General features: G+C 40.1%; 1 protein-coding gene across 2 annotated transcripts in view; it reads right to left on the bottom strand.

Moving 5' to 3' along the window:
- neurl1aa (neuralized E3 ubiquitin protein ligase 1Aa) overlaps nucleotides 1-17010 on the bottom strand; it is a 62767-nt gene that overhangs the window by 30947 nt on the left and 14810 nt on the right. Inside the window, exon 1 of one of the 2 annotated variants that reach the window (XM_036542010.1) lies at nucleotides 3847-4011. The exons of the other annotated variant lie outside the window; for it this stretch is intronic. Within the exon in view, the coding sequence (XP_036397903.1) occupies nucleotides 3847-3973 (127 nt within the window). The 5' untranslated portion in view covers nucleotides 3974-4011. Of the gene's footprint in view, nucleotides 1-3846; nucleotides 4012-17010 lie in introns of those variants that run through there. 2 annotated transcript variants of the gene reach the window in all.

Raw genomic sequence — 17010 nt, 5'->3', positions numbered from 1 at the left:
TTGAAGTCTCTCCTTGTGTTGTGAGATCCAACAAGCTTGTGTTCTCCACAAGATGTAAACAGTGGCATATCCCAGCTGTACGTCTGACAAATCACTGAGGAGATGAATAAAAGGTGGCAGCGTGATGTTCTACATTCAAAAACCAGATGGGGCACTGCAGGTGTTTTCTAAAGAAAAGCAATTAACCAGAACCGCTTCAGTTAATATCCAGCTGTATGTATAGATCATTTATAAAAATGTAAAGGATGGAAAGCTTGGTTTCCACTGACCTGTCTATATTGTAGGTCATCTACAGCATACCTGAGTTGGAGGCATTCCCACAACAAATGGACCCGGACTGACAGCGCAATACACTGGCCAAGCCCACATACAAAAATAGGTTGGACACAAGCCAAGACAAGTAAGGCAGAAGCAGGTGTGTTTATCCTATAAAATACCATAGCCAGGAAGTGTATTTAATGATGCTTACTCTCAGCTACAAAGCATGGTCTTGTTCACATATCATCGAAAGTTTACTCTAGAAATAAACAAATATTTACATGCTGTGTACCACATACACAAATAATCAGCGTCATTAACCACAATCTCTTTGTTATGGTTCATCCAAAACAGAAATAACCAAAGCACAAACATTAGGATTTCTTTCTGCAGTATAAACTAGTAAGCAAAGGCACAAATTTGGCAAGTGAGTTGATTTATTTACAGCTAAATGTGATAAACTGCAGGCAGGAATAGGTGGTAACAAAAAGTTAAGCTCTAAGGGAGTTTGTAGACGAGCAGCACCTAAGCAGCATCTGAGCCTTGATCAGCTGACATGCAAACAGAAGGGCGTCTTTTAGGCAAATGAATAACTGAAAAAAACAACATGGTAATCGTAATTTGAGAGCTATATGATGGCTGCCGCTATTCCGCGTGTTCGACCGGTCTGCAGATAAAAAAAGCAGAAGCAGTTTCCTCTTTGTATTACCTGTGCTCCCTCCATGTCAGTGTGTTCATAACACACGGCATAAAGTTCACCCGCAGTTCCACAGAATCTGGGATACACACACTCACACACCCTCTGGGAAAACATGCAAAAGGGCTTGCTGTCGAGGCTCGTCATTGTTAGGGCTGACCTGGGTGAGCTAAAAATTTAATCCTAGGCATTTACATTTTTCCTTTCAAGCGCAATGACAAGAAGAGGAAATCTTCTTATTTCTTCCAGTCCTAGCACTCCACCTTCAACTTGTACATAAAGAACAGTAGTTCGGCCAAAAAAAGAATATGGCTCAAGGTAGAGTTTTAGAACACACTATTACCACTTAAAGGCAGTGCTATACCAATTGGCACTGCAATATGAGGAGAAACTCTGGTCATGGAAACATTTGGGATGTGACTGAGATCCATACTCTCGGTATTATGGCAGGATCATTATGTATGTTTACAGCCTCACTAATACCACCTGACCTTAAAAATCCCCTGCGTTTACATCCACCTTTCTCTTACTTTGTATTGATTTGAATAACCAGAATGTTTTTTTTCAGAATAAGAAAACTCACGGCCATTTCCCCTTGGTTGTGCTTTCTTCACATGTTTTCAAACTGAGCTTTTTCAGTTGCCCAGATATAAATCTCTGTCTTAACCTTAGTGCAATCATTTTGATAATGTGCTTCTTATTTTAAGTTTTGCACATTCTTTGACTTTATATTATAAGAATAGCTAATATTTGCAGGATAAATTAAACTGACCAAGAAAAAAATCTGTATTCCTGGTTATAATCACGATATTCTTGTGATGATTTTATTAAAAAGAATTCATACTCAAATGTGCTCTGTATGATTGGAGTTTCCAACAATTACAATGATTAGAAACTATTTTGGGGTGGTTTATAATTGGCAATCCACCCCAGAGAAAGCAATCAATAACTATCACTTGCAGTTGCTTGCTTCAATGAGGACTTCAATGTCATCTGCAAATGCCTTAGTGGGATGTGGGATATGGTACTTGAATTTTAATCAACTTATATTTAGAGGCAGAGGGCTTTTGTTTTATTCATTGCCAATACTGGGTGTGTTCCATGACCTTGACGTAAGCCTACGCCTTAATGCTGGAGAACCCTGTGACCACAAAGGAATCCACAAATGATTATTCACATGTTCAGCTGAAACTCAATTACTGTAAGTGACAACAGGTCAAAATAATCTACTCTAAGGTTTGCTTATAAAGTGTTGAGACCCTACACCCACAATGCTTGTGAAGTGTAGCCTATATAGCTAACCACTGTAACAGACTGTCCCTCAACTCATTCTGTAGTGAAACTACAGGCACTATAGTGTGGTACAGGAAATGAACCCTAACTAACTTGTCAGAGGCAGGAAATAAGAAAGACCATCCATAGGAGAATGTGGTCAGTAACCCTAGTCCTGAGGATAGGATGCAGTGTGTATTGGTTTTATTCCAATCTATCCTAACCGAATACATAATTAGGCTAAATTAGAATGAATGGCCACATGTCCAAGGTGTTCAGTGATAGACAACTTAGTGTTTGATGTAGGAATTGGTGCACGGTAATGGCTTCCCAGACTTTCTGTGAAATTAATTTTGCACTATGAGATGAGTAGGCAAGCTAAAGATGCATTAGTCACATCGAATAGTGTAGTGACAGTAAATATAGGCCTGCTGCAACTAGAATGCAAACGTGCTCAAAAATAGCTGTGGCGCATATCTAATTCCTTACTTTGCCCAATCGTAAGCAGTAGCCTATCTGATCGTAAGACCTGAAAAGCGCACACTACTAATTTTAGCAGTCTCTTGTCATTGCAAACATGTTCTGCGCTGGCTCAATTAAAAAAATCCTCTTCATTTATGCTTGCACCTCTTTTAACACATACTTGTCACAATTTACCAGTACGTTTAGAACAAGTCCTCTACATTACATGTCATGACAATATGGCCCACTTTACAAACACTGATAAAAATAGTGATTTTAGAGGTATTTTCAATGCTTGAAAATATACACAAAATACATCTCCATTTCTTATGAATATTGATTCTCTAAAACTGGAAGAATAGATTCTAGGAATTGTTGAATAAACTGCCACTATAAAGGCACACAAGTTGTGGGAAGAGAGTGACATGTCATCAGGTACACGGAGAAATACAAAGACTAATGAAGCTCTGCATTTGTATCCCCAAATGTCACTTTTGAGAATGTTTCTAAGATGGACAAGGTTTTTACAAATAACAATTGATCTATGGATTTTCAATCCCTCGGGGCGAACCAGCTGTCCATTGCAAGCAAATAGGCAGACTGCGTAGCTAATGCACTACTAGTAATACTACCGTTTGAGGAAAACTTCTGCAATTTCACTTAATTGAGCTCGTGTACTTTAGCTGCCATAGTAGCAAGAGAGAAGAAAGCGTGTCTACTGTCAAATCGTTATCTCCGCGTTAGCGCATAAAACAAGGCAGTAGCTCATTACATAGGAATATAGTAATGGCATAATAAATAAAATAATAATAAAAAGTGTTATACAATTAGATAGTTGACGTAGCCATACGATCAACCAACATCGGATGTAATAAAGTCTATATTTATGTGCATTTCTTACCATACGTTGTAACTAGCGATGCGTGTAGCTATATCCTTTCTGACGTTAATTACTGCTAGTCTACATATCCTTGTAACAAGACACGTTATTTGATGATTAATCTCAGCTAGGGGTTAACCTTGAAAGTTACTCTAAACCTCATAATTAGTGTTGCCCTGATAAACAGTACACCGACAGTAACAACACTGGATTAGGCATATGCAACGGACACATACAGGTACTTCCCCCTTCTAAGATGCATATCGTTTTTCCTCACCGTACAAGCTATTTCGGGTTATCTGGCCTCCCATGACTCGACTGAAGGCGACTCCTTTTCTCAGAGCTGTTTTTGGTAATATGCTTCCTATGAGGCACAATTCCACGCCGACACCATTATCGTACATCCATGGGTCTCTCTATTCCTCACCGGAGAGACACAAACACTCCCACAGCGCCTAGCGAAAGCCCGTTTACACTCCCATTCACTGTGCGCCTTTAGACACAAGCCTGAAGAGCACATTGAAATTAACATAAAAGGTGGAGTCAACGCAAGCCCCTAGTAACGCAAGCGGCTGCCGCTTCTCCGTGTACTATCGAAAGGTAAGGTAGTACGACAGATCCACATGAAGCCCAGTGGAAATATCATTGCCGTGTCCATTTCCTGCTCTCAAGTCCTGAATTTATATGAGCGGACGTATAAAGTCGTTTTCTTTACACTTTAAACTGGAACATTACACAGTTAAACTAAAACCAATACGCAGTCATCTGAAGCTGTGTCAACAGTGAGCCGTTGTGTTTACAAGATTTGTAAACCTTAATGTTATTACCAGAGGTCGTTCTTCGCAATGACGGTATCCAACAGAGAAACCTTTTGGTTTAATCTTGTTTAGTATACGCATATGTGATTATCGCGTTATAATAATTTCTTCATGTCTATTTGTTCCTCGCTCCATTTATATTTTGCTTTGTGTTACTAATGATTAGTGTGATTGCAAAGCTTCTCAAGCACACGATTGCTATCCGATAGTTTTATTCTTCTTTTTCTCTTTCTTCTTCTTATTCCATCAAATTTTTTCCGCGCTTCTCTTCCCACAGTTTTCGAGATATCGACCCCACACCCGTCCGGTCTGACCCCGATCGGTGTGCTTGCACTCGTTCTCCGGTTTCTGTCGTTTCTTCATCCCTTTTTTTCCCATAGACTTCCATTCATTTTCAAAATCATCACACTTCATGGTCTTCCCGCTCGGTCACTTTTCACCCCATAGCCACCATACCTCACATGTTGCCTAGGGACAAATCACCCAACACTCATCCAAGACTATCTTGACCCGCAGTCGTCTTTTAAATTTTTGCTTTCATCAGTTTTTTTTTACTCATTTATTCATTCCTCCATCCTGCCATTGACTTCAATTCATTTTTCAAAGCCTTATCACGCGGTCACACTTCGGCCGTCAGCAAACATACCTCATATGCTGGCTCAGGTCATGCCACCCAACACTCATTGAAACCCATACTGACCCGCACTTGTCTTTTTGTCATTCACTCACCCCTCCATCCTCCCATTGACTTAAATTTATTTTTCAAAGTCTTACCGCTTGGTCACCTTTCGGCCTATATATAGTACCTCATATGCTGACTCACGTCATGCCACCCAACTCTCATTGAAAGCCATACTGACCCACACTCATCTTTTTTGTCGTTTACTCATCCCTCCATCCTCCCATTGACTTAAATTCATTTTTCAGTCTTACCGCGCGGTCAGATTTCAGCCTACGGTGACAGTACCTCATATGCTGGCTCAGGTCATGCCACCCAACACTCATTGAAACCCAAACTGACCCACACTTGTCTTTTAGTTGTTTATTCATCCCTTCATCCTCCCATTCACTTCAGTTTGGTTCAAGTCTTACCACTCGGTCACCATTTGACCAATAGCCACCGGACCTGATATGCTGCTTTGGGTCATGTGACCTAACACTCACCAAAGGTGGGTGTGTCCCTAGCAACCACATTGTTTACCCTAGCAACCACCTAGCAACACCCTAGCAACCACTTTGCAACACACTGGCAACCACCCAACAGCGCCCTAGCAACCACCTCATATACCTTAGTAACCATCTAGCAACACCCTAGCAACCACCTAGGAACAGCGTAGCAACCTTCTAGTAACACCCTGGCAACCATCTAGCAACAGCCTAGCAAAAACCTAGCAACAACATAGAAACCACTTAGTAACATCCTAGCAACCACCTAGCAACTCCCCAGCAACCACTTAGGAACTAGCAACCACCTACCAACCACTTAGCAACACTTTGGCAACCACCCAGCAACGCCCTAGCAACACCCAGCGACCATATTGTTTACCCTAGCAACCACCTAGCAACACCCTAGCAACCACTTAGCCACATACTAGTTATCGTTAGGGTGACCATACGTGCACTTTTTCCCAGACATGTCCTCGTTTTAGGACCTAAAACATTTGTCCCAAAAAGAGGACGTGTCCTGGAAAAAGAGCACGTATGGTCACCCTAGTGATCGTCTCATATACGTTAGCACGTTTTCGCTGCCGGGTCGCAATCAGACTCTGCATTTTTTTCAGGAAATGCACTTTTCTAGTTTAGTTTTGTCATACCTATAATCTGTGTTGCCTTTGTCTGATCCACAGCAGTATAGCTGTGTATATAATCAAGGAGGTTTTGATGTTTTTATGTGACAGCACATGGAAAATACAACGTTAACATTATTAGTGTATTGTGAAGAAGCTAACCCATCTCTCACAAAAAACGAAAATGTACAAAAAGTAAAATACTTCATCTTTATTTATTTAAAAAGGCACTAGCGTTGGGAACAGCCAAAGTGCTGCAGTGAGCCTCCTGCTTTGTAGTGACACACCTGTTTTTTTCAAAGGTCAATCAGACAGGTGTGGCTCATTAACCAATGGCTGGTTGACTGCAGTTAAACAATTACACACAGACAATGTCTTAATTACAAACAGACAACTAACAATTAAACAAACACTTGGTTTGAATGCATTTAACTGAGGTAAATCAACTATTGGTAAATCTGAACTGGATTAAAGACAAAGAGGTCTTCCATTAAACATTTAACATTTTAACAATCTGCACACTGAAATTTTAAATAAACAGTTTTGGGGGATGCGTGAAGGCTCTCCTTCACATAATATGTGATAATTATTACATCATCGCTGTTACTTAATATAAATTATTGCAAAGTCAGTGAAACGTGGCATAGTGATATAGTTTCAGTAAAACAATAATTGGAAGGGAGGAAAACACTTCATTGAGGTTCTGGAGGATTCCAAATGTGATACTAATATGAAATGTACTAGTAATAAAGTACTGCATTCAAACTCCCTCAACAAAAATATGTGATCCTTTCTCAGACATATGTTTGAAAAGGACTTAGCTTGAGATTTACACTTCAACGCACAGGCCACTTGCATCACAACAGAATCAAAAGAAAGCCATTACTGTCGTGCGGTTGCAGTGCATACTGTGGTTTGATTATATCGCAGTTATGCATTGCATACATTTCCTGGAAGTCCCTCTTCACTCATTTGATCCTCTCTCTGTGCTGTTTTGCTCTATCCCATCAGGGTCACCCTAGGTGAGACCACAAATACAAGCTGGCATCTTGTCAAACTTACTCGGCTTTACCGTTCTCTCTAGTTGTAGTATTTCAAGTATGTTTCCTTGGAAAGGACTAAGAATATCATTGGACTCCAGCACTACCCAAGTAAAGACATAGTATGTGGATTAAAGAAGGCTCCTGTGGCGCTTGTTTTCTCCCAAAACAGTCTGGCACTGCCACTCCCAGCCTGACCAAAACTTCCCTGTTGGCAGTGAGAATTGGGCAGAGCTAGCCTTAGGTTGGGTTCAGCACCACTTGAAACTGGTGGTCACATTCCTTAACCTATGCACTCTGGCACACCTCACCCCTCTGTCTACATGTTCCCGCTCCATTTGTGTCTCTGGCAGACAGAGGGAGAGTGATTCTCAGGAACCGAAGGCTCCGACTTTACTTGTCATCACTTTTCCAAGATGACCTGGCAGCTTTTCCTCACCGTGGAGAATTGTGCTCTTATTGCCTTCCAGGTTATATCCTTTTTTGAGAAATAATTACATTGCTTCTATCTAAGAGCAGTACTAGGTTGTTAACAAAAAATGCTTTCTCTGGAAACAACTTACCCATGTGTTGAACATTTAAATGAATATATGAATGAAATGAAATGTGTAAGATGTGAGATTTTGTTTTTCTTTAGTCACTTACATGATAACATTTGTGTCATCTGTGTGGTAAGTCATTTACACATAATATGCTATTTTGAATTTGCCCTTGATTCTCAACTTGATGCTCATGAGTTCATGAAACAAAATGGCCCAAATGATAAGAGACTGTCCACTAAACAACTTCCTCTCTGCTGGATTTCATGACATTTGGAATGCAAAATACGGAACTCATCTCAGAATCTTCATTTTCTGGGATGAACTTTACGGAAACAAACATTCATATTTTGTTTTGTTTACGTAAACTGAATTGGGGGACCAGTGAAGGAAAATGTGCCTTTCTTATGAAATAAGTATGCTGGATAATGTTTTCAACTCTTTTTCACTTTAATCATCTAAAAAGGTGTCAAAACTTTGTTGTGGTAATGTAATGACAATTCAAAAAAAATAAGTCTCCAAACAGGTATAACATGGGTTCAATAAGACAGGGGTAACCATTACTTTGTGGTGTTACGGAATCGACCCTTCAGTATGCAGTCATTCAGTATGACTTAGTGTATTTTTTTCAGTTGAAAATGAACTGTTCCTTGTTTATATTTGTCTGCATATGACGTCTCATGCGGTGCTCAGATGCTGAGTGAGCCAAGGTTGGAGGTGTCCATTTAAAACACTGATGCTTTCTGACAGCACTGACGATGAAGCAGTTTTGTCACCCATGCAGAGACACCACAAGCTGGAGGCTGGAACAGGGAACTCTGGGCCCGGGGGACCTAGCAAAGCTGTGCCCTGCGTCAGAGAGCTGAATGCTAATACTGGAATGATGCCAGCCTGGTTCAGGCCTAGGCTTAGCCAGGGGGGCCCTGGGCAGACTTTGAACTGAAATTTTCATGGCAGCTCATTAAGGTGAGGACGCTTGCACCTCAGAGACCTTCAAGTATGTTGTGGTTATCTGATTTTAATGAAAAAAAATCAGGGCACGCCAGAGGGAACGACTTACACAAAGCATAGAAAACATTAATAGTTTGTTAAGGTCAGAATATTTCACTTTGGTGTCTACACTTAATATTGTACACTATTGATATTAGCCTGGAAATTTATTTTGCAACTTGATGAACAATGGCATATGCAAACAGATACACAGGGAGGGATACAATTGTACCAAAAAGAACAGATGTACAAATTAGAGTGCTCATCCAAATGCACACATCATTGAACACAATTTGACGATAATATCGTAGTTCTAGGAGAGTGAGGCGTCATGAGCCCCAAAATGCATAGATCTACCAATGACTAAATGACTTGAACCAATAACAGCATTTGTCTAAGGAGAGCAAAGTCTTTTGCTGGTTTATCCAACTTAGTGATTGACGGCACACAACAACTTCCTCCATGGAGTTAATAACCTACATTGTGCTTGAACAACTGACTGTTGAAACTACATTATGGGACACAGATTAATTGCAGTTACATTGTAGTTGGTACCAATTGACATCTCTGATACCACTTAATTAAAATGTTACCTTTCTCTTTTTGTAATAATCTACAAACTCTGAGAGAAATTTAAATAATTGCATTTTTTACATTGAAGTATTATCACATTTTAAGCATATTATTGCCTCTTCATCCTGAGATGTAAAGGGAAACCCATTTTCCTGTATATGAGTGAAATAAATTGTATTGCTTGTCTTTGTGCTTCTCATTGATAAAATGCGAAGTAATGTAAAATATAAGTTGTAAAATTAATGGATTCCCTATACATTTGGGGAGCACTTTCAGGGCTTTGTGTCTCAAATAGCCCTTGCTGCTTTTACCAAGTTACACATACAGTATGTTGTAATATGGATTTGAATGTTTCATTTTCTATACATTTATATTTGGTTGCACAAATAAGCTGGCTTCACAATTTTATATGTGTTTGTGTGTGTGTGTGTGTGTGTGTGTGTTTGTGTGCCACTTGCATAAAGCCACTATCCTCTCTCAGATGTACTTCTTGCAAATATCTGCACATTTTGTACTGAAAACACTTTTTTCTTGGACATACTCATTGACACCAAAAACTTACATTCATTATCCAAAGATAGCCTCACCTTGAGCCACAAGTTGCTGACCTTTAGTATTGTGTGAAAGGTTATTTGCAGCCAGCACACTTATTGACAGCAAAAGAAGGTGCGGTGGTTAAGGAGCTATGATTGTAAACGAAAAGTTACATTTTAGGGTACTGCTGCTGTAGTCCATTGCGAAATACGTAATGTGAATGAAACCAGTAGACATTTCTTTTTGCAAAATATGTAAATCTGTGTCACCGCAGATAAGGATTCTGCCAGGCAAATGGCTACAGTAATGGATTATTGATTTAACACAATCACAGATAGATGCATAATTTAGTCCACAGTAAGGAATAGGAAATGGAGATTACATAATAATTTATTTGGTGGATTCAGACATAAACAATGTCATGCATTAAGTAATTTCAAAATTCTGTAATTTGATCTGATTTTGTACCATGTAATAGTTGCTGCTCATGACACTGATTGGAGAGTGTACTCCAGTGCTGCATACCAAAGGTCATGCAGTCATTACACCTTCCAAAGCCAAAGGCTATCAAAGCTGAACGAACAAACAGCTTTCAAACAAAGAGCTTTTGACAGAATAACAAGACCGATCCAAGCGAGACATGTGTGAAGCATTACAATATCGGATGATGATTTAACCACAGTGAAAACCTCACCAAACATATTGACTCTCTGGGAGGGGATTCAGTGAAAAATCTGAAAGGCCATTTTCACTGGTATCCATACTAATCCATACCCATCCCCCTCCACACACACACACACACAAAACAGTCTCTCTTTTTCTCTCTCTTTCTCTCTGTCTCACTTAGTCGAAAACTTGAAATATATATGGTGTGAAGCAGGAATAATAGTGTTTACACATCTGTATTTCACCCTGAATATTAACACAGGTCTAGGGAAGAATGAACTGTAATTCAGTGTGTTCCTTTCTGAGATACACGACAACAAGCAAATCTGTATTATACTGTAGGGACCTGAACATGAAAATAAACACTGGTTTGAGGTGAGAGGCCTATGGTTTTATTGTGAGCATTACAGCATTGTGACCTCTTACAGTCTAACGTACAGGTAACATTTTCTTTATAGTTAACAAATTTAAGTACCTTGTTCATGGTACTTCTTCAAGAGCATCATCACTCTGAAGCCTTTAACCTGCAGTCTGGCTCCCTAACCATTATGCTACGCCGCCACCCTGTAATGTCCATTGTTGACACTACTTTGCATGAAGCCACATATGTGATATTTTGGGGCATATTTATTTATCAAGATGAGTGAATCTCACTTGACATACTAGAAACAATAGATTTAGGCTAGATTCTATACCAATTTTAGAATTTGTTGTTATCAATCAAGGACAAACAATGCTGCTGGTTTTAAGCCACCACGGAGAAAATAAAACAAACACACTCTGGTTTTCCACCAAGCAACATTTACTGTAGGGCATAATTCTCTCTCAAATAGCAGTTGTACACCCGCAGTTTGAAGTTTCCAAGACAACACGATGATCTTTTGGGAGGGAAAATTATATTTACACTTGTATACAAACACACACGCACACACACACACACGCACATACACACACACACACACACACACACACACACACACACTCATAGAAAAGGCACGTTCTTTGTGTATCAAATATCAATACCTTCTGTTCTTCAAACTTAGCTCTATGCAGTAAGAGAGATCTGAAGCATGATAAAAAAGCAAAGCAAATTAAGAACAGAACTTGGGTGTTTATTTGAGTCCTTAATTCACCTCCTCTCAATACCCCATCAGCAGTTCAGCTGCTGGTGTACTTTCTTAATTCCATGTGTCAAAACAGGCACACCCTGTCCTTCCAGCAAAGGGAAATGGATCAGACATAAAACTCTATTCTACAAGTTACACCTTGTTGAAGATACTACTGACAGTCGTATTTATGGTGAAGTTATATTCAGTACTTTTTGGAATCAGCCATAAGTATCAACATGTGATGGCCTATGAGGGTTAAGCATGTTTGCTCCATTACACACCTCTGTGCTACTCACATGTCTGTTTTCCCCAAACGTCCCCTACTGGCTCTCCTGGTTTAATCAGCTTGTCTTAGTCATTGGGGAGCAGCTCTGGCGCCATTGCTCATCTCGTTACGTAACAAAGTCTCATTACCAAAGCAGTAATCCCCACCAAGTCCTGGCTAAAGAAACGATATTGATTATTGTATGGATTACATAATGCAAACAATATGAATGTTGTGTACATGTTTTGTATATAATCATGCCATAGGCATTTCTGTTTATACAAGGCATAATTATGTGTTTTGTATACATGCATACAAAATGCAGTCATAGGTTGTCAAAGTACATACGCTCCATGCATATGCTGAGAATATCACAGAGAATACAATACTGAACTCAAAACAAACATAAGGGAATGAGATGATTGTGCCCATATTGCGTACAATGAACATTCTTCTCACCACATCAGTCTTTCCCCACAATTATTCTTAGGGTTTCACCTGAACTTGGAGTGTAAACGAAAGTGAGCGCATGTAAAGCAAAACTGACAAAATGCACCCCGGAGGATATGAGAAAGAGCTTAGGCGGCAGATAATGCAAACTAGGCTGCACGCTGTTTAGGCCCCTGAACCTGGCATTGATAGTAGCACTTTCCCCTTGATTATTTGTGAAATAAAATATGGCAGCAGCTGTCGGGGGGGCACGTTGGACAGACTCCTGTGGACAGCATTGTTTGAGCGATCCATGCGCCTGTGGCAAACAAAACATCCATTCAGCGCGGGCTTTGGATCCTCATCTCAGAGCCATGTGCAAAATATTAGAAAGTAACATAAGAACATCATATGATCCAAGACTGGGAGAGAAGAAGGAGATGGTTAGATACCAACACGGCCCACCGGCCAAACTGTGAGGCAAAACAATCAACAAACCCTCCACACAGTGAAGGCACTAATCTTTAAATAAATTTGGTGTACCGCTGTAATGCATTACAGCGCACATGGAAGTACGCACATAAGATCAAACTAAAAGTCACGTTTTCTTTTTTCCAGAGAAGACACCAAAGAACATAACTGATTCACGTTACTTTGATTTTAAATCCACCGCAGTCCTCAGCTGTCATGACAGTTGAGCGTAGGGCTCATCATTTACACGTGTGTTTTTATCATACTCCAAAGTCAGCTTCTCAGGGCTGTGGCGCTGTCTCTCACTGTGAGACCTGATGCCCCGATTAGACAAGTGGATATTCCCTCTAATCCAGTCCCTGCGCCAATGCTTGTAAATTTTATTCTGAGCCGCCACATGGGCCTAAGAAAGATCTGATGCCTTTAATAAAAGATGAGAGTTTGGGGCAGCTTATGTGTCCTGCCAGGCCAGGGTCTTATCAAATGATGCTCGACAGCAGAGAGGTGGTAACAAGATCTGTCGTTCTACTTTAATTTCTCACATGCAGGGTGGATTATAGTGAAGACACAGCTGATTGTCTACTGTAGAGGGTTACAGAGGTCTACTGGCTACAGAGGGTTATTGTAGAGATAATGTTACTTTAGCCTGTACATCCACAAAGATCACATGGACATCTAAATATATTTGCAAAGACGAACTGTTGTATACTGTACATAACAAGACATTATCATTATAGCAGTAGTTAATTTTATTATTCCAACAACAACAGCACTACTACTATTACTACTACTCCTGCTGCTCCTACTACTAATGATAATAATTATAATAACAATAATACTGTTATGTATTATTGTTACACTAAAAATAATACATAAGGTTAGAGGAAGTGATGAGAAATCACAACATATGTGATTGTTAGGTTAGCACTGCCTTATATATTTGACAGCAGTTTTTTAAGGTGGAGAACCCACTAAACTGATACAACATAAAAAAGTTTCAGATCAGTTTATTTATTTGAGCTCAAAAGCTCTAGCACAATCAATATTACAACATTCTCAAAAGGGCAGTGTTTTTAGAATTTAAACTAAGTTACAATTAAAGCCTCATCGTCTCTCTGTACATATGTGTGTGATTAGCTAAAAACTTATCAACAAAGTAAAAAAGCATTTTAATTGCAGTTCCGATCATTATGGGGTGTTTATTATTCACTGCTTTTGGGTAATACAATGCAGCTGTTGAACCCTGAAACATATTTTCAGATAAATGTATGAGCTGATCGGTGTTTTCATTAATGGGTGGCTATGATGTTAAAGTTAGAGATCATACCAGTAATTCTTTATTTTCTGGGCATGTTTTTGCCTGCTCCTCAAAAGGTAGGTTTGTAAATACTTCTCATGCTGATATTTAATCTCACTTTCCCAGACACAGGAATTGAGCCCTCAATATTCCTATGACCCCTCTATGCTTGTATAAAGTATCAGAAACATTAATGTGTCAGAACATGGATCAAGGAAGAGAATATTGCATTTTCCTTTCCCACAAGTATATAATTTCATTGAGCTATTGATTTAAATTTGAACTTTCAATCAGTGTACAAAAAATGGTCAGAGTCATGATTCTTTAATTCAGATATCCAGAATGCTTCCAATTTTTGCATTCTATAAAATGTATCAAATGTTTCCTGAGAAAGTTTTTGAAAATTACCCCTGAGTAAAACTGTTTATTTCGACCCACCAACTAAAAGACATTGTCCATCACACAAGCTGATTTACAAATACATAGTGCGTCCAACTAGGTACCTTCTCTGGCTACCATCTTCTTGTAGAACCACTTTGGCTCCATGTAAATAGTATCTCTGTTGTCTCCACTCTGTTGAAATATCATACTCATCCATGCCATAATGAGTCAAAGCTTCTGAACGGTTGGGTTCAAACAGACAGCTACATGGATGTGCCATACTCGGCAATAGTTTTGTTGTCATGTCATGTCAATGTTCAGCTTTTGGACACTGTACTGCAGAGATGCCTTTTCATGTCATACGTGTGTGTGCAAACTGTAATGACTTCATGCATGTTGTAAATGTGCCCAATAATGAATGCATATAGGCAGTATATCTGGCTATGGAGGACAGGGGATTATGTTGGCAGAGACTTCTTTAAGTTCGAATTTGTAAGGTTTATGCATAATGTCATACATTTTTAGCAATTAATAATTTTTATTTTGTTCAACAGAAAGTGGATAACCACTCCCTCACAATGCATTGGACCAAAAAATCTGCACATACAGTACATACATAGCTCTCAAGGAAGAAATTAAAAAGACAGTTACAACCTTAAAGCAACAACTTCATACATTTTTAACAGATTCTGTCACAGAGATAGTCATATCTAAATTAATTTATACCTGAAAACTACAATTAATGATTCAATTAGCAAATCCATCCGTCAGATTTTTTATGATTATTATGCACTTATGTTATCAATCAGGCCCATTTCCCTTCAGGAGAAGAGGAACTACAGAGCAGAATGAAGCCATTCAGTGAATTTCACTTCAGAGACTCACATCAGAAACACATATCAGTTTCCCCTAAATAACAAACAGTCAGCGAGCTCTTCCCTTTCACGGCCTGAGGGAAAGGAGCAGATGGGATCTGTGTGAGAATTCACAGGAACAGGGTCTGTGCTGCTAGCTCTGAGCACTCTCAAAGTGTTTAAGTGCTGTGGAACATACTGGGAGACCACATGTCCCATTCACACTCCGATTAAAGGCAGCCCTCTCTTTTGTGCAAGGCCTGCAAATGTTCAGCTGTGGAGCTGCATTCAGAATGGATCACATGAATGTAATAAAAAAAAGACATAAATGTACCTTTTCCTGTTGTGATGGTTACACAATATTGAGGAGCTGCTACTCTGTCTGGAGGCTGTACACTCAAACTGAAAATATCAGGAAAATACCAGGAAATATCCCTTTACGGAACTTGGGGCTATGTTCTGTCATAAAAGTGTTGTAATCTGGAAATCTAGATTACAGATGTCTAAATTATAATGCTGTGCCAAGGTGCAAATAATCACCTGTGTGATAAATCATTCCTAGGATGGAGAAGTGGGACATCAGACATGACTGTCATGCAGCTGAGTCCTAGGGAAAGTTGTGAACGGATGGGACAGGACGAGGCAGCTTCCCTGACCCTTTAGACCCAAACACACCTCCTAATTTTCCAGCACACAGCCAGCAAACCACCCAAATTTCCCAGAGGTCCAGTTCCAGGTACGTCATATTTGTCTGGCGACAGACCAGGACACCCCTTGCAGATCCCGCTCCTCCTGCAAATGCCCACAGCCAGGACCCAAGTGACAGATGGCAGCTCAGGATGAAATTCCCTGAATAAATATGTAATCCGCTTCTCACATGGGCCGGGGCCTGCAGCGCAGATTATCCCATCGGCGATGCAGCGGTGTGGCCAGTGGTGGGAGTCAGGCAGCGCTGAGCGCGCTTGGTGTCTCCACAGCGCTTCAGACGATAGCGCAAGGGGTTCCATCCACCATGTGGCGTGCGCTAATTCACTTATCTGTGGTTACAGCGAATCGAATAAATGGCCACGGTTTAATCATAAAATGACAACTGTTATGGATGCAGCATGACATGCGGTCACGTCGGCGAAAAGATCTGCTCTTACATTCTCAGCTCTTACTGTCAAATTAACTCTCAACTTGGAAGCCATTCTCTTTTTGCTGCAGAGCAGCTTTCATCACAAGGAGGAGAGCGTATGTCAGGGCCGCTTCAGCTGAAGCAATGACAGAAGCGATACCATGAAAGATTATTAAACATGTTTTGTCATTTCTCTTGCTAAGCGCGCAGCCTTCGTGCACATGTCATCCTTTCTCATCCTGATGGTGCTGTCTATTTGCTGGCGTTTTTCTCATTTCTGTCTCGTATAAAACACATGGGCTGTCTGTGTTAACCGGTGTGACAGCTCTGGCTGCTATAGCCCTCCCACACAGAGCCGCTCTTCCCTGAAGGGGTGGATGCGGGGGTGGAGGTGAAAGTAAACCGCTGGATAAAGTCAGACTCTCTCGGAGAAGGTGTAGGTGTAGGTGTGGCCAAATAAAGACTGTACTCTCCACCAGTCAACTTCTATATGCTTGGCCTTTGATTGTTGTCAGTCACACTTCAGCTTTTGCATGTTTATACTTTTGCAGATGCTGGAAATAATGGTTAT

The sequence above is a fragment of the Megalops cyprinoides genome, chromosome 1 (assembly GCF_013368585.1).
Source record: "Megalops cyprinoides isolate fMegCyp1 chromosome 1, fMegCyp1.pri, whole genome shotgun sequence".
Taxonomy (NCBI): domain Eukaryota; kingdom Metazoa; phylum Chordata; class Actinopteri; order Elopiformes; family Megalopidae; genus Megalops; species Megalops cyprinoides.
Note: the sequence above shows the minus strand (reverse complement) of the source record. Positions and strands in the feature narration are given on the sequence as shown.